Source organism: Orcinus orca, chromosome 11 (genome assembly GCF_937001465.1).
Source record: "Orcinus orca chromosome 11, mOrcOrc1.1, whole genome shotgun sequence".
NCBI classification, from domain to species: Eukaryota; Metazoa; Chordata; class Mammalia; order Artiodactyla; family Delphinidae; genus Orcinus; species Orcinus orca.
In genome coordinates, this window is record NC_064569.1 from 83,223,716 (window position 1) to 83,245,537 (window position 21,822).

Genomic DNA, 21,822 nt, shown 5'->3' on the forward strand with positions numbered 1-21,822 from the left:
ACATATTTAAAGAGTTTAAATATTTATGTGGATATGTAAAATAAAATTTCAATAAGAAAAGCATTTTATAAAACTTTAAAAAAATCAGCATCCTTGGAATGACTTAATTTTTCCATATTACTAAAGAAAATCTCACATAAATTTCAAAGAATGCTTAATAGATAAACTATGGTAAAATTATGAAAATACCACTCATAATTATCCTTAAATTAAACAAAGAGAAAATGTATGTAGTACTTACCTATATTTGTTTTTGTCCTTATATGCTTTGTGGATTCTATCAGTTACTGGTTTACAGTTGGTTACTAGACTTTTAGTGACTGGTGGCTGCGAGAAAATACAGACATTATATCAGGGCAAAGACTAGGGTGAGGCAACTGAAGCATCATCTCAGGTGCAAAATTTAAGGGGGCACAGAAAGACTCAGTAATTAAGATGACTTTTTTTTTTTTTTTTTTTTGCGGTACGCGGGCCTCTCACTGTTGTGGCCTCTCCCGTTGCGGAGCACAGGCTCCGGACGCGCAGGCCCAGCGGCCATGGCTCACGGGCCCAGCCACTCCGCAGCATGTGGGATCTTGCCAGACCGGGGCACGAACCCGCGTCCCCTGCATCAGCAGGCGGACTCTCAACCACTGCGCCACCAGGGAAGCCCAAGATGACTATTTTAATGTAATATTCTTAAAAATCAAATTGGCATACTATGGCCCGCATGCTAATTGCCTGTTATTGTGAATAAAGTTTTATTTTAATCACACATTACTACACACTGTTAAAACAGTCTTATAAGTGATTGCTATAATTTTTTCAAAATGAAAATAAATTTCGAAGATAAACTGTAATGAAGTGGTCTATATGATACTCATAAGCTAAGCTGTCATTCTTATAGTCTAATTAGAAAATACTTTATCCTGTGTGTAATCACAGTTAATTACAGTAATGAAGCCAACACCTTGGCTAAGAGTTCACTCGAGTAATGTTAACTAATGCTGTCTGTATAATTAGTACTTATGCTCTAAACAGCTTTATTTGCATAAGCCTGAAGACTAACTTATAACCATTAGCAAAGCAGCCCCTACTTACTTAATCCTTAGCATTCAAAGGATATTTGCTGATTCTAAACCTCATGCCAGATATTTGGTAAAACAGTAAAATACTCTAATAGATGAATATGTGTGCATTTCTTTAAAAAAAGCCCTAAAATCCCTCAAGAACCTTTCATCATGCCTGTAAAAGGGAAAGATGAATAACTGTTTTCTACGCATAGATCATCTTCCTTAGAAAAGAACACTCTTCTCTAAGTTCTATACCAGTGCAAGGGGTTGGTAATTGTAAAATCTTACTAGGAAACCAAAGTTTATAGAGAAGGAAAGACAGACAAGTGAAAGGACGGATGTGGAAATACAGATGGTGAAAGACAAGTCTGGAGCGAGCACTGAAACAGGCTGAGCCACTCGCAAAGCTCCCTGGACCTGGGGTGACGTCAGTGCCTCTAAGGCAACCTGTCAGTACGATCACAACGTGGTCCCGAAGACAGTAAAGACCAGAGAGGCCTGGTCCAGGGGAGAGGCTGAGCGGAGATGGTTTAGGAGCCCAGCACACGTTCTCCTTTCTTCCCCCTCTGTCCAGTGCTCTGGGTTTGCCCACCAAGAAGATACCAGAAAAGACAAGTCAGGGCAGCCTGGAACCCTCGGCTTACTGTTCCCCTCCTGGAGAAAGGGTGTACCCAGATCTCTGATAACTGGTAGAACTTTATTTGGACAAATACATAAAAAAATGTTTAAACCAGGACACTGACCTCTGGATGATTTAGAGTTGACTATATTAGCTTTGTTGGGGTAACTCCAAATTGGGGGAAAACAGAAAAGAGCTTTATCATTGTTTGAAAAGTCCTAAAACTGAGAATGTCTTTTAGCCTATGCAATCTACTTTTTTTTTTTTAACTTTGATTCTATTCTCTGTGGAGGCAGGGAACACACCTACAGTGATTACAAATGTGCCTTTTTAATCATTAAGACCACGCTTGTAAAGAACTACTAACATCTCTGTGTAACAGTCTGGGTCTGACAAAGCATTTTTACTGGATTGCGCCAAAGACCCAGAAGAAGCTGCTGCAGCTCACAAGACAAGCTGCCATTCTCCCATCAGCCTGACTGCGCATCAGCTCCATGCGAGGCCTCCCGAGAACCCGCAACCCAGGACTAGTCTCCACCTGCTGATTCATGCCTGTTTACCCCACTAGAGGAAAATCCCTTAGGGCTGACACCAGGTCTTATACCTCTACCTCAGTTTTGTTGATTTCATAGTTTTAAGTTTTAGAATATTTAGAGAACTGGCTTTAAGTGACACATTTGTATACAAACCCATGTCATATGCTAAACTAACCAACGCATGATCAGCAATACTTACAGTTTGTCTACGGGTTCCTAAAGCTGCTGGGCTGCCCCTCACACTGTCTCCTCATGAGGGAGCTTCCCAGGACCCTCCGAGAACACAAGTGAGAAATACCATCCCTGCCGTGTGCAATGAATGCCAAAGGAATGACTGCGTTCTTTCAGGAATCAGATTTTTAACTGATTCATTACTCTTCTCTACATTCATTTACAAACATCTGCAGTTAATTACAGGGCTTGAACATTTGCAAGATGGTCAGTTTTTTTTAAATACATGTTATTATGCTTATGAAAGTGTAGTCTATTCATTATAGAAAATATGGAAAATACTAGTGTGAAAAAACGATATTAAGAACTACCTATGGGGCTTCCCATGGTGACTCAGTGGTTAAGAATCCGCCTGCTAATGCAGGGGACATGGGTTCAAGCCCTGGTCCAGGAAGATCCCACATGCCGCAGAGCAACTAAGCCCCTGCACCACAACTACTGAGCCCAAGTGCCACAACTACTGAGCCCGAGTGGCACAACTACTGAAGCCCACGCACCTAGAGGCCATGCTCTGCAACAAGAGAAGCTACCCAATGAGAAGCCTGCGCACCGCAACAAAGAGTAGCCCCTGCTGGCTGCAACTAGAGAAAAGCCCATGGGCAGCAACAAAGACCCAAATGCAGCCAAAAATAAAAATAAATAAATTTATATTAAAACTACCTATGTTATTAAAAAAAAGCCAGACACAAGACTGCACGCTGCATGATCTAAAAAAAAAACAAAACATATACACACACACACACACACACACACAAATAGACTATTACTCAGCCATAAAAAGGAAATGAAATTGAGTTATCTATAGTGAGGTGGATGGACACAGTCTTTCATACAGAGTGAAGTCAGAAAGAGAAAAACAAATACCATATGCTAACCCATAGATATGGAATCTAAAAAAAAAAAAAGGTCTGAAGAACCTAGGGGCAGGACAGGAATAAAGACGCAGACGTAGAGAATGGACTTGAGGACACGGGGAGGGGGAAAGGTAAGCTGGGATGAAGTGAGAGAGTGGCATGGACATATATACACTACCAAATGTAAAACAGATAGCTAGTGGGAAGCAGCCGCATAGCACAGGGAGATGAGCTCGGTGCTCTGTGACCACCTAGAGGGATGGGTTACGGAGGGTGGGAAGGAGATGCAAGAGGGAGGAGATATGGGGATATATGTATATGTATAGCTGATTCACTTTGTGATAAAGCAGAAACTAACACACCATTGTAAAGCAATTATGCTCCAGTAAAGATGTTAAGAAAAAGAACTACCTATAATTTAACCTACTGTCATTTTCATTAATTTTGGGGATGTGTGTGAAGGTATCAGGAGTTTTCCATAGTTCAAACCGTATTGTGTATATGGCAGTACCCATTTTCTCCCCACCTAATTTTATTTTATAAACATTCTTCCATATATATCAGTAAAAATTAACTGTAAGCATCACATAATGGCTGTATTATATCCTTGGTCCATCAATTCTAAATGCATTTTTTCCACATTATCATTTCTCTGAAGCTGGGATGCATCTTACAGATATCAAGAGTCTTCCAATCATTTCAGCCAAATGCTGCTCTGATATACTTGTGTATAGATCATCCACTGCCCCTAGTGGTAAGATCCAGAAAATGCCAGCATCAAAGCAACTGAGCTTTGATGAAAGATGGGATTCCGCCTGATGTTTAACCTCAGGATTGTTCTCCCAAGCCAGTGAGTATACTCTGACGCTGCCTTCCGCTATCCTTAGTGAACAGGATGTCTGCTTACAGAATATAAGCAACTAATCTCAGTATTAGCTTAACATCCATTAGGGAGGAAAAAAAGATATTCCAAAGAAAAATATGAATGATTCTGGATTATCTGTGCTACTGATTTCCACCAAAGACCTATAAACAGAGCCTGCTTCTAGTTTTTCAAGTGCTCTACAGAAATGATGTAACTAACACCCGATAAGGATACACGTTCTACTTTACATAAAAGAACCCATGGCACTCACCAGATTGGGATCATAGTACGCTTCCTGAGTTGGTGGGATGTTGTTTAGCTGAGTGATGTTAGCAGGAAGCATTTTCGAACAATTTATTAACACGTGTTCCAGACCTGTTAAGTCCTGACAAAGCAAAAATAAAAGGATAAACCTATATACAAGTAACAACTGTGGTTTTAAAAATAAAAATGTTAAAGTCACCAAAATTTAAGCGTTATCGTCAAAGAGGGTTTGACTATATGATTCTTAAAGACACCCTAAAAAGAGCAGAATGAAACAATACAAATAACTCATCTTTGTCTCAAAGTAGAACATACGGGCCTGTGAGGCACCGTTTTACACAAGGTGGTCCACGGGATCACCAGATGGGTGTCCTGCAGCTGGATTCATCTTGGAGCTCTCCATTAGTGAGTGTCCTACTCCTGGGACTAAAGGATGCCATGACAGAAGGGGCTCTGCAACACCGTGGGCCTGGCTAAGATCTCCACTCGGCCACACCTGAAGGCCCTGAATGAGCTTGACACGAGAATCTTATCTGCAGGTATGGTCTGCCTCGTCTCCAGAAAATACAATTACAATCCCTACTAAAAGCCTAAAAAAAAAAATCTTATAAAATATGAACTTCAAATTTGATTTTAATCCTGGCATTTAAAATGGACTAGTTGTGAACCCCCTCATTAAATATGAAGAATTACTTGTACTTGCATTCCATTGAAGTATGTAGGGGAAAGAGAGAAAGTATCAAATGTAAAAGTTTCATTCAAAATGTCATTAAGTTTAGGGGAAAAAAAATGACAATACCTGCAAACTTAAAGGCAGGTCGTGAATTCTGGTAGCCAGCGTGCGGATTTCTCTGTCAGATAAGACACCAGATTGGTCTGTGTCAACTTCATCAAAAACCTGAGATATGTTCAGTGGCTGAACTGCACTCATGAGATAATAAAAATAAGAGAAGGCAAACTGCATGTCCTCAGAGTGGCGCACTTTGTGAAATGACGTCTTGTCAAATTCTTCAGGGAACCTGTCCAAATGTAGCATACCATAAGATCTGGATATTTAAGATATATACAGTACCTAACACTTGTGGAGTCAGAATCTTCCTTCCCACTTATTTAGATAATACCTTCGACATACTAGTCATCAAGTGTTAGAGCCATAAACGCAGCATAGCAAGGATGTAAACTTCAAGCAACCTTGGCTCTGAGCACAGACAAACAACTCAAACACAAGCAAGACTTACATGTCTTGCAGTTCTTGCATAACTATTCGGTCGATCATGTGAGGCATGTGTGCAGGGACTTTCCGAGACGTGAATCCAAACTTGCTATTTAGAATTTTGTTTACATATCGGAGGGAATCTGCGAACGTATCTTTTAGTTGCCTCCCTGTGTGCTTGCTCTCAGTAAAGTATGCCAGTTGTGTCTTCAGTGACTCTTCTTCCTGAAAAGAGAATTCCACACAACACAGCATTGTGTTTAGTGCACAGGTGCCCTGTGCTAACAAGAGACAGAGGTACTACTTTATGTCACCTGGTAATAACTAGTCACTAACTGTCCTGAGGGGCAAATGAAACGAGCACTAACAGGTCTCCTCAAGCATCCTAACATCAGGACAAACTGGATTTCAGTGAAAGTATCACCAACATCAGCTCGAGAACAACAGCTGTGGGGTGGAGGTCTGCTTTTAGGGTACTCTTTAAGGACTAGTCATTGATCATGAGATTTCATAGCCAATTTCAATGCAATATTTAATTGATTTACAATAAATTTGATAGTGCTTTCAGTATCAAGTTATTTCTACTGGTGACATCAAAGCAGCAAGTCCCTTGAGTTCTGAACAAAAAGACTAGAATACAAAATTGGTTTCACCATATAATAGTGTTAATATTATGAAATGTAAAGAACCCTATCAAAACCAGTAAGAGGCGAAACTGAATGAATGGGCAAAGAATATTGGCAAAGAACCTGAACACACTTTACAGAAGACGAAATATTTTTGCTTCTCAAACTGATGAAAATATAGATGCTATTAACTGCTGTTGGTTAGTCCTGTGGAGAAACAAGCACGCTTGCATACTGTCTGTGGAAGGAGGAAGGGGTGCAATATTTAAGAAAGACAGTTAAATTTTATACGCAATAGACCCTTTAACCTAGCAATTCTACCTACAGAAATAAAACTTCCTCAACAGTAAGATATATGTACGAGAATATTTATTGCAACATTAGGTATTTGTACTTGCAAAAACACTGGACGCAACTTACAGCTGTTAAAAATAAACAATGGCAATTTGCCCACATACTACCACATCAAAGGCAACTGCAGAGCAATATATATAACTTCACTGCTGCAAAACAAACTATATAGTATGTCTGCATATCTATAGAAAAATACTGGAAGAATACCCACCAAACTACATATTCATAGTGACTGTCTCAAGTAAGGAGATTAAGGAAGGAAGGAGACAGACCTTTCCCTTTTTTTTCCCCTTTTTTTGTTTTTTGCATTGCTTGCGATTTTTACCATTAGCCTATAGTACTTTTGCAATTTAAAAAGCAGGGAGCGGGGGAGAATGAGGAAATCAATGTAGGCAAGAACTCTGCAGCACCTTGCTTAACAATTAGTAAATGCTACCATGGCAGGGACAAGATACTTCCTGAAGACCATGAGAGGAATAAGACAACGCCCCTCTTCATCACTTTCCCCCAGCCTAACATCCACTCACGGCTGTGCTTTGGTCACGATCCAGTCCCACCCTTCCAAGGTCAGCTCACAGGGCATGTCCTCCTGTATGCCTCCCCCAATACCTCCAGGCAGAGTTAAGGAATCTTCCCTTCGGACTCCTTGTCCATACTTCAGCAGACACTTATCACACTGCCACAATTATTTGCCCACAAATCTGTCCTCCCAGCTTGCTCTTTGAGTCTCCAAGAGCAGCAAGCAACTGTTCTCACCATCTTGCACTCCCCGGCAGTCAGCACAGTGACGGCGCTTGTAAGATGTACAAAGGACCCCAGGGCACCGTGGAGGCCGTGGTACAGGAGGGAGAGCGCTGGGCTCACCCTCACCTGCTGTTGTGATGTCGGGAAAGCTAACGAATTTATCTGCCTCTCGGGTTTTTCATTAGTAAAGTTTGAAAAACATGAGATCTGACTGCAAGGGGTATTCAAAAGCGTTTTCTGATATCGCAACATGCCAAGTAAAGATACCATCCCTGTTCTACTATGGACTCAGGGTATGCCCCTGGCTAAATCCCTTACTCATTCACATGAAGGCTGCTTCCTAAACTGCAAAATGGGGACAATGATAGCAGACCCTTACAAGGTGGTTTTATTGTTAGAATTACTGGGACAATTAAATGAAACCACATAAGAAAAGTACTGAGTCCAGTGGCGGGCACAGGGAAGTACTGAATGAATGGTAGCTATTATTATATCACTACCACTTACAAGGTTATTTATTTTTCCTGAGCATGGGAAACAATAAGGCTGGATGTAACTTACATCAAGAAGATCTTGGAAATACTTTTTCTTCTCCCATGGCAAAAAGCCCAGGTAACTCTCTGTGTAATGTTGCAGTTTTCTTCCAGGTAATACTTCATTACCACCTAGGTAACTGTTAGCATTTTCCTCCATTCTGTTCTTCTCTTGTTCTTTCCCTGTGATTACCTTTTGTGTCTCCCTGTTTTCCAGTGGGAAAATCAGAGATGAGAGCTTTTCTTTTGACACACCTCCACCTCCTACTTTCGGGGTCACAGTTTTGGACCTGAATCTTGCTTTGGTTTCTAAGTCCAGGGGTGGAGTCTGGCTCTGGGAGTGGCCATTCACTGTCATTGTCACTGTTGGAAAAGGCAATAACCCCTGGAATCTTTCAGATGTTCCTAAGCTGCTGGGTAAGATGCTTTTGTGAGCCTGTTTTTCCAGTGGGGCCTCCAAACTGTCATTTCTTTGCTCTGTCATCAGAGGGTGATTTCTTGTTAACTTTGCATCCTGTGGGTTCATCAGAAACGACCTCAGCAGGGCTGACTTGGATAGATTGTATCCTTTCATGGTGATGTCTCCGTGTTCTAGCTGCAAATCCAAGTTATTAAGGCTCAACTGGGTCTCTTTTGGAAGGAGTGAAATATTGACCAGCGGAATTTGCACCTCCATTTGGAAACTTCCTGTTGTGTTAACATCGTGTCTTTTGACCTTGGGGAAGCGTTTTTCTTCGGGGATATCCTCAAACAGGATTTCCACCTCTGGAAGAAGAGCTGAGGGGCTAACCAAACTTTGGTAAGACTTCTGGGTCGTAGAATTCCGTTTGGGCTCCTCCCTTGTGTCAACCTCTACTGCTATCTGGATTCTGAACTCTTCATCACTTGTACTTTGAAATGTGAGATTAAAATGTATTGTGGTCGTGTTCATTCCGCCGTGCATTAAGAGGTGGATGGTTTTCCACTTATTGGCGATAGAAGCATGTCGGATTATTGGGTTGTCACTATAGGCGCCTTCGATTCCCCTTTTGGCTATTTCTGCAAAGCTGAAATAAGGCAGGCATTCACCTTTCGGAATAACATAGTGAGTCTGGTTTGGGAGAAGAGTTACTTTATACAATTCATGAAAATGATCTAGAGGAAAAAAACACAAACATGATTTTTAAAAAACTACGCATTTCCCCCCTTTTCCTTTAATTCTTAGGGTCTGAGTTTTCACTTTCTAAGAGTGACTTTAAATGGACTTTAAAATCATCAGAAGTTCTAACACAAAAGCTACTAGTATAGGGCTCATTTTTACTTTCTGAAGCAATCACTATTATCGACATGGAATGCTGAGGCTGACTCACTACAGAGACAAGGCACGGTTCAGGACAGCGAATTCCAATGGTCAACTTCCATCTTTTTGTCCATTTGAAAAAAAGACAACTTTCTGACCAAAAGGACTGCCATTAATAAGCTATCAACAAGATCCAGTATTCAAACCAAGCTTATTTAATGAATTATTGGTCTCCTTTCACTGTTCCCAAATTAAACCTTCACCACGTAAGATAAATCTGCTAAGATAAATCTGCTTACTAAAAAAAAGAAAAAATAATCAGACTAGAGCAGTAACAGGAAAAGATGCAGCTTCAGTGTCTTGTGTTGTCTAAAGATCTGTGCCCTCTTATAACTCACAACTAGTTTGGATGCAAGGCTGGGAAAGGGATACCTAGAGAATTATTACTTTAAATAACAAAAACGATCCAAACCCCTCCATTTATGAAAGATTGTTATCCCCTTATCCTAAATACGTTTTTATGGCAATGAATATACCTTGTCCACAGTCACCAGCATCAAAGCCACAGGATAAGACATTGCAGGCTTGGTCACAGAACTTATCAGCCAGCCAGGAATTTGCACATCCTTGATTGCAGTAAGAGACGCCGCTTATTCCTCCACCGAAATGCCAAGGCTGTCCGACTCCAATGCCCCCGGTGCCCCCACCTCCTCCTACATAGCGACCCGCACCACTGTTACCTGGAGGGAGAGGAGGAAAACAGAATCCTGCTGTGCTTACAGTCTTGGAAAAAAGCCAGTTCCTTATTTCTCAGCTGTGTTTTCAAGACCGATGCATGAATTTCAGTCAGGAAAGGTTCACCCCATTCTTTAACAGAAGATTTTACGTAGCTTAAAAAGAGACAATCTGAAAAGGGGGCATCAGTTGCCAGTGGACTGGGTGTGGGATGACCAGGCCTCGGCACTTACATCTGTGCAACCCAGAAGTACAGGCCGCAGATGTGCTCAAGGGGGGCACATGCAGATGTGTATGGAGGATCAGATTATTCTGAAGACCGTGACTCTTGGGACTGACAAGAACATGTCCTAACACTGGCAATCAGCTCGTGACCAAGTGTCACTGCTCTGTCCCCGAGCTCTCCGCGTTGCAGAGACTCTCCTGCACGTCTACGTTCTCTCCCTGCAGCGGTTCGTATTTTTCAAAAGTGCCTCTGATAGAGCTGACTGAAACACAAGCTTTGTTTCTTCCAACACCTTCCCAAACCTGTTTCCTCAAATGCAGTAGGATGAGAATATCTGTGCACCTACTCTCCTTCTTTTGGTGACTGAGAAATTCAAGTGGATAATGGATGATGCTTTATAAACTGAAAGGCAATAAAGAAATGTAAAAACTTGTTATCCTCAACAAGTCTAAATGTTAGTGTACAAGAAAGGGAGAAGAGATGCTGAGGAGAGGAGATGTTTATTTCTTCTGCATCTCTTTAGTCCCTCACTGACCTGGAGCAGTGTGCTTCTAGGGGCCACTGGCCATGAGCTCCGACAGGAACCAGTGAGAGCGATTCTTACTCTCGAGCTCACATAATTAAGGGTATAACTGATTTTCATATTTTGAATAATAAAAGACACTTTCAAGTGTAGGGTCATGTGGGAAAATGCCCCCAACAATAACAATATGAATAAACTGGGCCACATGGGGACACCAGTCATCACCTCCAAAGAGTCTACGATGATTGTTTCAATACGCGAAGAACGTTTAATTAAGTCACTGTACCTGGTTGATAATGACAACAAATGGAAAAAATTCTGTCAACATGGACAAGTTACATTTGAACACACCCTCACCGGAGCAATCACCGCCATCCCAATCACAGGCCGAATTATTACAAGCCTTGTCACAATAGCCGTCTTTAATCCAGGATCCCGGGCAGCCCTCAGCACAGTTTGGCACAGGCCATGTCAAATAAACCTATGATAAAACCAGAGGGAAAATAAAGTGGTTTCTGGTTTCTGACACTTTTAAAAAAAATATTTATTTATTTATTTGGTTGCACGCCAGGTCTTAGTTGCAGAAGACGGGCTCCTTAGTTGCAGCTTCCCGGCTCCTTAGTTGTGGCATGCGAACTCTTAGTTGCAGCATGCATGTGGGATCTAGTTCCCTGACCAGGGATCGAACCTGGGCCCCCATATTGGGAGCTCAGAGTCTTATCCACTGTGCCACCAGGGAAGTCCCCTGACACTTTTTATTCTTAAATTAGGATTCCTTTAACAGAAATACAAAACAAATTGAGGCTCTAGAAAAGGTCTGCGTTCAGGGCCATCCTGTGGTAGTTTCTCAGTCCTGCCCTGCTGATGGGTCTTACCCGGCACATTTACTCTTTTCCGTTGCTCAAGGAAAGGAGACAAGGACTCAACTTACGGGTCAGTCTTACAACATGGTCTTATAAATGATCTATTTTGAAATAAAGCAGCAACATGCCAAACTTAAATGCGAGTTCAAGAGCGTGCAGGTGGAAAGTGTGCACACAAGTCACTGCTTTTCTGTGACACTGTTGTCAACTCCTAAGCAGATTCATGCACCGTCTTGTCTCAAGGCTGAAAAGGGGGGGCAGACGAACTCTCAATATCCTTATACGCGAGGTCCTGTGATGAATTATCCAGCACAGCATTCTGAGCTGTGAACCTGTCTGCTTTCAAAACAACTGACATGGTACATGGTTGCTTTCTAAATTAAAATCATTTTTGAAAAATGCATTCCCCTTTAAAATCTCCGTATCTTTGCACGGTGCAACTACCTGCAAGGTCTTTCTTCATCTGGTTAACTCCTGTTCTTCCAAGCTCATCTCAGTCCCTATCCCAGTGTGACTTCGCTCTCTGGCGCTCCCACTCCTCGCACCCAGGGCACACCTACTGGCACGGAAATCGCTGTACACAGTCACTGGTTTTGTCTGTCTCCCCTGTCAAGCCATAGCTTGACAGAGTTCTAGAACTTACAAGCTCATGGTGCTAAGTCTCCAACTGATCACTGTATCCTTCTAACAACACTACCAGGGTCTTCCTGTTCCCCCCAATACACAGACAGGAAACCTAGAGGCCAGGTCATCACCCACGACAGTGCTACACAGCTGGCACCCATATCTGTGCTCGTGACCACTTTCCCATCCTGCCCCTCAAAGCCAGAGTGAGACCGGCTGCCCCCAATGAAATTTCAGCCCTGTCTTTAAGCACTACTTTGAGCTTTCTATCTTGGGCATTTTGCTGACATGGTAAACACGATTTTGTGTTTCACAGTTATTTGCTATTTCTGCTGTTGTAGTAGCAAATGTAGAGTGGGTCCTGGGTGAGAATATAGGGAAGCAAAGTTCCCACTGTAGTTTTCTCACTCCCTGATTGTTAACTTTCCTGAGCTTAACACTCAAAAATGCTTGTTTGATCAAATGTGAATATGGTATATATACTGATTTCCTTATTTCCTGTCTGTAACTTCTAAGTGACTTCTAAGCCAGGCATCTCTTAGCTACTCACCTTCTGACCTTTGGAGTGACTGTAAAAATCATCCGGCCAGACATCCTTTCCAAACATGACATCATCATTCAGGTAAATGAACTTCTGGGACAGCCCTTCGATGCGATGGATGTGACTTTCAATAGCAGGTGAACTGAAGGTAGGCAAGTGGCTCAGATTTCGAAAAACATCCTTTTAACAGAAAAAAAAGAGAAAGAGAGAGAAGGCGGATGAGAGGTTTTTGTTTTGTTTTGTTTTTGGAAAGGAGGGAGGGAGGGAGGCGCATGGAAGGATTAAAGGAAGGTGGAAATGGAGGTGAGATGGGTAAGAGGATGAAATCAGGAACAAGACAAAGAACAGCAAAAGACAGAACAGGAAATCGCAGCCTTGTGACACATGGCGAGTCACTACCTGGTGTGTGACTATTGTCACTCGAGGATTATCGAGGTTCAGCCAGGATGGGATCTGTCCATTGGTGACAATGAAAATGTTCCGAACCCATGGTGCGTGCCTCTCGATAGATCGCAGTGAGTACCTCAGCTCTTCGTTATCTTCAAAACGGCTGGCAGAAACGTCTTCATCCTGCTTAGACTGAGAAAAGCATGGGGCACAGAAAGATGTAAAATGCGCCTAAGTCACACCTGCCCCTCCCAGCTGTCCCTTCCGCACTCAGGGAGCGCCAGCAAACTTCCAAAGACCGTGTCCAGCTTTTACACATTACAAAAAATGCAGAACACTCAGCATATTTAAAACAGCACAACAAAAACAGCATTTCTTTCACACATTTTTTGAAGAAAAATTTCTTGGATCTGATTCGAGGTCACTTTCAATTAGTATAAACCAATGGCGGTGACTGGAAAATTAGAGACGTGCCAATCAAGTGACCTCTCTGTAAGCCCTCTTCCTTCTTCTAATACAGTGACTCATAAATCTTTAGTAATCAAAGCCCTCAATTCGGGTTCTAAAACAATCTCTGCATCCCTTACCTGGCTGATGGCACTCAGATCCCATAATAAATATGCAGGACTTATGGTCAGTTCCTTTCCATTGATGGTCATATTCTTCTTCGTCTGCTTATTCAGTTCTTGGAAATCTTTGGGGTTATTCAACTTTAGAAGTGCTACACTGGCCTCTGAATACAACTGCAACTATAAAATAACAAGAGGGTTACATGTGGAAAAACTGAACAACAAAGAAGAGACACCTTAAACTTCCCAGTTTGATCCTCGATCTTTAAATACATACAATACATATATATACTACATATTGTGTACTCTGCTATATGCTACATATTGTACATATTAAATGTATACTACGTATATTTAAAAGATTAAAAGTTTCACATACATGTATGAAATAGTAAGCCAGTATCACCAAAAACAGAAGACCTGAACAGGCCAGACACATTTCCCAAATGATGCAGTGGACCAAGTATTTAGAAACAAGAGGGAGTCAGGGGCTTTGGCAAATGGGACATCTCAGGCCCCATCTGAAAACTGCAGCCACTAGTCAATAGTGACAAAGGCTGCCAGATCTCTGGAGAGGCCAGAATCCCCAGTGTTACATGAAATCTCCCGGTTTTCAATGGTAGCGCAAATATTTCTGATTGGCATGCATTCAAACAAAACGCATCTGGTCCCCAGTTTGTGACCTCTGTTCTAGAATATTACCCATCTGCCTACACTGGGGAAAGCCCTGCAAGGTAACTTCGCTGAACACTGGTGGAGAGCACACCTGCCAGCAGGTGTCTAACAGCTCTCGTGCCCACACCTACGACGGGTGTCCTGGCTGCTTGAAGTGTTTCCACAGGAAAACCACCTTGAGGCAACGTTTTCAAAGCAACCATAAATCCAGGAGGGAACACCACAAGCACCAACATGTTTTACAGGCAGGCTTCCCCACCTTGACCAGAGCCCACACCACCCTTGATACGTTTTTTGTTTTAACTCTGTATCATACAATTTCCTGTGAAAAGAGGCTTTCAGAGCTTAAAAAGCAGAGAGAGGGTTGAAAACCAGTCATCTAGGACAGCAACATCCTTCTGCTGAACTGGCTCTTCTAATAGGGCCAATTTCTTTCTTGACTTTTTAGCCTTCTTTCTTAATTTATAAAACAGAGCAAACAATTACTCTGGGCTCATTCTGATCTCTTGTATATGCTACATGACTATACTTAGCTCATCTTGCAAAGCTTCCTGAGTTTATATAGGCCAAAAGTAGAGTTTATGTAGGCCCTTTTTATTATGTAGGCATTAACTCTTACTGCAAATTGTGTGTGTGTGTGTGTGTGTGCGCGCGCACATGCACACGTGTGTTGTCTTCCTGATTACTTTCTCTCACCTTAACAGCGTCTGGTATACACACTCACCCAAGGTCAGCTCTCACTGCCGTCTCTATTCTGCCTCGCTATGTAGGGGACGGATGGGAGGCGGGCCACGCAGGGCAAACATTCTGTCTGTTCTATCTGGGTACCTAACAGTCTCGCTGCCCTCCCCCAGCCTCTCCTCCCACAGTGGCTCCTACGGAACCTTGGAGGGGCTCCCTGGAGTGCAAAAATCACTACTATAGGATAAATAAACGTAGTACTTTAATATCCTAATTTAATTTTAAATTTATTTGGAAAATACCCTTATCTTAATTAATCTCTTCTATCCAAGCTGCTTTTATTCTAGAAAAGTATTTTGAAATTTCAGATATTTTCCTAAGGTGATCACTAGGGCACAAGATGAGTAGGCAGTACCTGTCCTGAGATGCTCACAGCCCGGCCAGGGTCTCTGGGACAGAACTGAGTGCTAGGTGGCTTGGGGTCCACAGGCCTTGGCAAAGGCCCCCTGGAGGAGCCTGGGAGGGCACAGAGGTTCAGCTGTTCAGGTCCTGAAGCCCAATGTCTAACAGCCCTCCCTCCCACATGCCACAAGGCCCCTCCAATGTAACACCCCAAACTGAGCTCTCAGGGTCCTTCTGAAAACCTTGCTTCTCCCATGAAGCTCTGAGTGTGGTTAATGCCACCACATCCGTCTTTGCTGGTCACATCCACTTCCCCTTTCATTTTTCCTTCCATCTGCTCCAGTAGCTAATAAGTCACCAGGTCGTGCTGAAGGTTTCTCTCAGATGGCTCTGGAACCACTCTCATCACTGGCACCACTGCCAAGGCACTTGTGGAACCTGAGTGTCTTGCTGGGCTACGGCAGCAGCGGCTGAACTGGCTTTCCTGCCTCCGGCTTCCTGTTTAATGTCCACCTGCTACACCTTCCGCTCCCGTGTTCTGCAGACCTGAACCGGGTCCTCCTCCTCAAGACGCGCTCTGCCTCCAGGATAAAGCCCGGCCTCCTCACCAGGGGATCTTTCTCAATCTGGCCTCTGCCTAACTTCCCAGTCTCAGCATCAGGAAAATCCCCACCTGGGCTCTGGCCTCTGAACAGCTGCCTCGGTTCTCTGAAAAGGCCATTTACTTGCAAGCCCCTAGCCCTCTGCTCAAGCTGCTCCCTCCTCTCAGAAAGGTCTTTCCCACTGGCTTCTCTGCTGGAAGAACGGCTGTTCTGTGCACGGCCCCAGCCAAAATGTTTCCTATTCTGCAAAGCCGTCTTTGCCTGCAGTACAACCGAAGCCCACATGTTCTCCCAGCACTTTGTATAAACACTTTGTTTGGAAGCAATCACACCCAAACACTAAGTGATTTTAGTCACTCAGTTATCCTTAGCACAGTCCCTGGCACAACAGCAGGTGTTTAATCAACGCTCACTAAAGGGACTGGGAACCCAATGACTGGAAACTCCATTCTCCGGGTGCCCATAATAGAACCAGAAAGTGGGACCCAAGGAAAGAGAGTCCCTTGGAGAACCAGGCTTGAATACTGACACTCTCCTTCTGTGCTTCCTCTTTCTCATTTTCTCTCTAGCCTCCAAAAGATCAGAAGTCCTCATCTCTGAAGCCAATCGCAGGTGCTGGCATCGTGACAGTGAGCTGCAATGCACATTGCGAATAACTGGCTGTACCCCCAGGAGGTGCCGGCCTCCACAGAGACAAGTCTGGGGAATCCAGATCAACCTCCAACTGGGTGAATGACGGAGGAGGGGGCGTCCACATGTACCGAGCCTGGTGGTGCTACTGCCCAATTCAAGTTCCTGCGCCCCCAGCGTCTCCTGGCACACACCACTCCACACTGCCCAAAAACTCGTTTGCTGCGGGGTGACCACGACTTGGGCTGGTGATCTTTGGCAGGACACACCCACCTAGCAGCACATGTGCTGGTCAAACGTACAGATGCGCATATGTCTATAACTGTAGAACCAACAGCTAGGAAGCCAAGAAGCCAAATAAACATTGGCTGAAATGAATGCTAATCTATGGTTTTATCTGCCCAAATCCATACTGAAAATAATTCAGGGAAGGAGGAATATAATATCTATTTTAAAATAACTGCAGATTAAGAAATTAACTCTAATCTAGCCGGGCATCACCATACTTCCAGGTACCATAAAGAAAGTTATGGAGGAAAATATGAAGAAAAGAAAAAGCATAAATGTCATTCATATTACCATGGTATTTACAAAGGTAATACAATGTATCTTAAAACAGTGAAACACTTAAGGGGAAAAGGAAACAAGTTAAACAGGAACTTTGACCGGCAGAGAGAAAACATGGTCCAGACATGAACTAAATAACCGACCCTCCCCGAGTCACAGCTCTCCCTGCCACTACCTCCACCCTTTCACCTCCCAACTGTTAAATGACATCAAGAAGAGCAGGGACTGAGAAGCAGGAAGCTAAACACAGTGGCAGAATTTAAAGAACATTTTTTTTGTAAAATCAAGAAAAGCAGAGTCTAACGAATTCTGAGCCAAGAACTTTATGCCCTCTAGTCTGAGAGAAGAAACATTCACGTTTTACAACCTGGACTGTTTCTGACAGAAAAGCAGGCATCTTGGCATAAGGTCAAAAGGAAAGTACACCCACACGGACTGTGCCCTACATGAATCAGACAGATGGCTCTGAGAACAAGAAATGTTACGGAAAGACATGTCACCATCTCCAAAGTCAACTCGCGAATGGCCTCGGTGGTCAAGCGTGAAGAGTTAATAAGTATAAATACTAAATATGTTAGTGGCTCAACTAGCTATTAATGAATGAAGGTTTCACATTATCAAATGTTCCAAAAATCTGAAGCATCCCCCCTCTGTGAGTGGAAGCTCTTCATAAATCCACAGGAGCCTGTGTGTACCTACCACCACATGTCTGATTTCCCCCCATCCCCTCCTTCCATGCTTCCACTGTCATCAGGGCTTTTGTCTGCTTTGTCCACTGCTACATTCTCAGCAGCTAGAACAGCACCTGACACAGTAGAAGCTCATTTGTTAAACAAATGAATCCTGCTTCTGTCTGGGAAACCAACAAACCAAGTTAAGACTCAGAATTTTGCCCAAATAAAGAGTAAAAAGGGAGGATCTTCTACAAATAAAGAGCTGTCTTCGTGACAACACTGTGACAGAATTGAGACCCTCTTTGCTTATGATTGTCGGCTATACTATAACAAAGGGGGCCACAGAGAAGAGGCACGCATGAAATGGGATGTGCTACACTAATTGCTCTACTTTCTATGCTCTTACCAGTTTTATTTTAGAAGAAAGATTTTCTGGCAATTTTGTTTTCAGTTGATTTGTTTCCTTGAATGTAGGTGGAAATCCACTCAGGAAAGCCAAATCTTGCATTAGCACTAACCCAGGGACTTCCTTATCTGTTGTCTGAAATAAAAAGGGGAAAAACACAACTCACTTTCCACATCATAAGGCTGGTGAAAACTTACAGCTGAGAAAACTACTAAATATCTATTGCATCACACAAGCTTCAAAATAAGAATATTACAATTATTTAATCGATTATTTAAATTATTATTAAATTATTTTATTAAATTTAAATTAAATTTATTAAATTATTTAAATTATTTAAATCGATATTCACTAGTACTAGAAAGCTAGGCTTAGAGGAAAAGTAAACATTAAAAAGCCTCTCAAAGCTTTATTTCTCATACTTTTATTCTAATCTACTGCAAAAATACAGTTAATTTAAAGTAACATACCAAATAGCCCCTCCAAACTGTCTGTCTGCTGTTTCCTTTAAAAATTCCAGTGTGGGCATCTTCAACTACAATAGAGAATACAATAAACAAGCATGTTTTTAATGAATACTTAACTATGATGTCTGGCAGGACACTGTGCAAAGCATTTTGAGAGCTGTTAAACCAGTATAATACATGGTCTCAAAGAAAAGGTAGTTGGGGGAGACAAAATTAACCCATCTAACAAAAGGGGAACAAATGTAAATTGCTGTACAATTAAACGTTAAATTTTGCAATACTGAAGGAGAGACTCGTGTGGGCAGAAGAAACGTAGAAATGACAGACAGACAGAAATCACAGAGGTAGAAGCAAACATCAAACATCGACATCTTTAATTTAAAAAACAAAATTGTTTGACCAGAGTAAAACATCTGGGAGTGGTGGGTACTAGGGAAAAAAAGGGCAACCAGAAGGGGGCTTTGAAAGCAAGGCCAGTGGCATTTAGATTAACGGCAGGGAGCCACTTAGGACTCTCCTAAGGTTCCTCCAGAGTCACAGTGAATTCCTAAAATTCATCAGGTAATGTGATTAGAGCAGATTAAGTTGGGGGTGAGGTGGGTGATGACACAGCCCTACGGGGAGAGAGTTCTAAAGTGATGGGAACAAATGAGATCAGCAAACCTGCTGATATTCGGGGACCATGGAAAACAGGACAGGTTGCAAGGCTGCAATTCTGATCCTCAAAATGGGCACAGAAAGCAGGGTCTGCAGATTATAGCCTGCAAGATGGGTGTTGATCCCGAGCAAGAGTCTCAAATGTGTCAGAAAAATACAGTTGGTGAGCACTGGAGAAAAGAGAGTCTTCACAATACACTGTTTATCTTTAAAGAAAGTACTGGACACTAAGAGCATGAGTTCATTATGGGTAAATTTATCAGATACACACCTCACTCTGCCTCCGTCTGTCTGTCTGTCTGTCTCTCCCCATTGATATGGTGGATTCTATACTGGTAAATCAGACAATTCGAATAGATGAGCAATATGTATTTGTACATAATCTCAGGAAGGCAGCTAAACAACACATGGCATCTTTGTGGATTTCACAGAGACCAGATCTCAAGTTAGGCGGATTATAACCAATTCTGATCAGGGAGTGTAAAATTGTAAAAGCCACAATCAACCTAGAGGGGAGTTCTGGAGGTCTGCTATAGGTCTGCTCAACAATCCATCAGAGTTTTGGAAGATACAGAAGGCATGCTTGTGGAATGTGTGGGCTTACACGGAGCCGACAGAGAAGCTACTATCCTGGATAACAGACTAAGGGTTCCCCAAAGTCCTTGACTGTTTGGAGCAATCAGTCAAATCTAGCAAAATAAAATCTCTTACAAACGAAGGTAAGATCTTTAACTTGGCAACAAGCCAAGTAAAAATTAAAAGGAGTACTTTAAAAAACATTTTTTTTAAAATAAATAAAAGGGGTATTTGAGCATTAGCACATGTAAGATTTTTAAAAAGACTTAGGAGTTTTAGCGGACAGTGAGTTCAGTATGAGGCAGTAATGCTCAGGCCACACTGAGTTTCCATCCCAGTTTTGTGCTTTTAAGCAGAAGAAGAGGCTTAGAGTAAGAAGGGTGACATTCCCCAATACCAACCCATCAGGAAACCTTGTTGAGCTGACCTTCAAAATGTCCACAGTCCAACCACTTCTCACCACCACTCTGATCCAAGCCCCCTTCCTTCCTGCCTGAATTATTACAAGCTTTGCCCCTCCTCAGTCTATTCCCACCACAGCAGCCAGACTGATCCTTCTGGAATGTAAGTCAGATCACATTACTCCTCTACTCAAACCCTCCAATGATTGATTCCTCACCGCACTGTGATTGGAAGCTAAAGCCCGTTGTGGTTACTGAGGCCTGTACCATTTGGTCTCTGTGACTTCTCTGGGCTCATCTCTTGCCTTCTCCCCCTTGGTTCACTCTATTCCAGCCACACTGGCCTCCCTGCTCTTCTTCAAACATGTCAGACACCCTCCTGCCTCAGGACCCTTGCACTGGCTATTCCACTTACCTTATATATAGGGAATATATGGAGAATCACTCCTTCCCCACATATTCATGTTGCTGGCTCTCTCACCTCCTTTAAATTTTCACTCAAAAATCACCTTCTTGGGGAGTCTGCCCTACCACTCAATTTCCCCTGCTCAATTTTTCTCTACAGCATTTATCTTCTACAAACTATATAATTTACTTGTACGTTGTATCAACTGTCTGGCTCCCTCTGCCAAGATGTAAATATTTTTTAAAATTTATTTATTTTTTAAATTTTTGGCTGTGTTGGGTCTTTGTTGCTGTGTGTGGGCTTTCTCTGGTTGCAGCGAGCAGAGGCTATTCTTCATTGTGGTGCACGGGCTTCTCATTGCAGTGGCTTCTCTTGCTGTGAAGCACAGGCTCTAGGCATGTGGGCTTCAGTAGTTCTGGCACACAGGCTCAGTAATTGTGGCACACGAGCTCTAGAACGCAGGCTCAGTAGTTTTGGTGCACAGGCTTAGTTGCTCCGCGGCATGTGGGATCTTCCCAGGCCAGGGCTCGAACCCGTGTCCCCTGCACTGGCAGGCGGATTCTTAACCACTGTGCCACCAGGGAAGCCGCCCAAGATGTAAATTTGCTAAGGGCCGAGATTTCTGTCCATGTGCTCACTGCTGCATCTTCAGCACTGAGTAGTACATGGCACATAGTATGCACTCAGTAAACACTTCACAAATGAAGAGTCCTGATCTCTTTGAAGACTGAACCACACTGAAACAGAATGTTCAATTCCAGCTGAAACACTTTTAAAGTAATAGAAACTGAAGCTCATTCTGAGAAGAGCAAACTAGGGTGCAGACAAGCCCCTAAGAGACAGCTAAAGGAAGAAGAAATGTCACACAGGAAAGGGATTACACTAGTTCTGTAGGATCCCAATGGGTATAAATTTGATCAGTGTGAGAGAGCTATAAGGAGGCACTTTGTAATTCCTTGTAAAAGTCAGTGTAGTCCAGAGGTAAAATCAAGTGTCACAGGAGGAAATTCATTTCCTAAACATCAAAGGGATAAGCCTGA

General features: G+C 42.7%; 1 protein-coding gene across 7 annotated transcripts in view; it reads right to left on the minus strand.

Moving 5' to 3' along the window:
* Positions 1-21,822, minus strand: part of GNPTAB (N-acetylglucosamine-1-phosphate transferase subunits alpha and beta) — an 88,850-nt gene that overhangs the window by 17,382 nt on the left and 49,646 nt on the right. For 6 of the 7 annotated variants that reach the window (XM_033427623.2, XM_033427625.2, XM_033427624.2 and 3 more), the window contains 12 exons: positions 18,746-18,810; positions 18,276-18,410; positions 13,657-13,818; positions 13,082-13,261; positions 12,692-12,862; positions 11,006-11,135; positions 9,707-9,910; positions 7,920-9,025; positions 5,660-5,859; positions 5,221-5,440; positions 4,429-4,542; positions 242-327 (listed from right to left, as the gene is read on the minus strand). In XM_033427623.2, coding sequence (XP_033283514.1) covers positions 242-327; positions 4,429-4,542; positions 5,221-5,440; positions 5,660-5,859; positions 7,920-9,025; positions 9,707-9,910; positions 11,006-11,135; positions 12,692-12,862; positions 13,082-13,261; positions 13,657-13,818; positions 18,276-18,410; positions 18,746-18,810 — 2,773 coding nt within the window. The remainder of the gene's footprint in view (positions 1-241; positions 328-4,428; positions 4,543-5,220; positions 5,441-5,659; positions 5,860-7,919; positions 9,026-9,706; positions 9,911-11,005; positions 11,136-12,691; positions 12,863-13,081; positions 13,262-13,656; positions 13,819-18,275; positions 18,411-18,745; positions 18,811-21,822) is intronic. The other variant, XM_004269462.4, reaches the window with a different exon arrangement.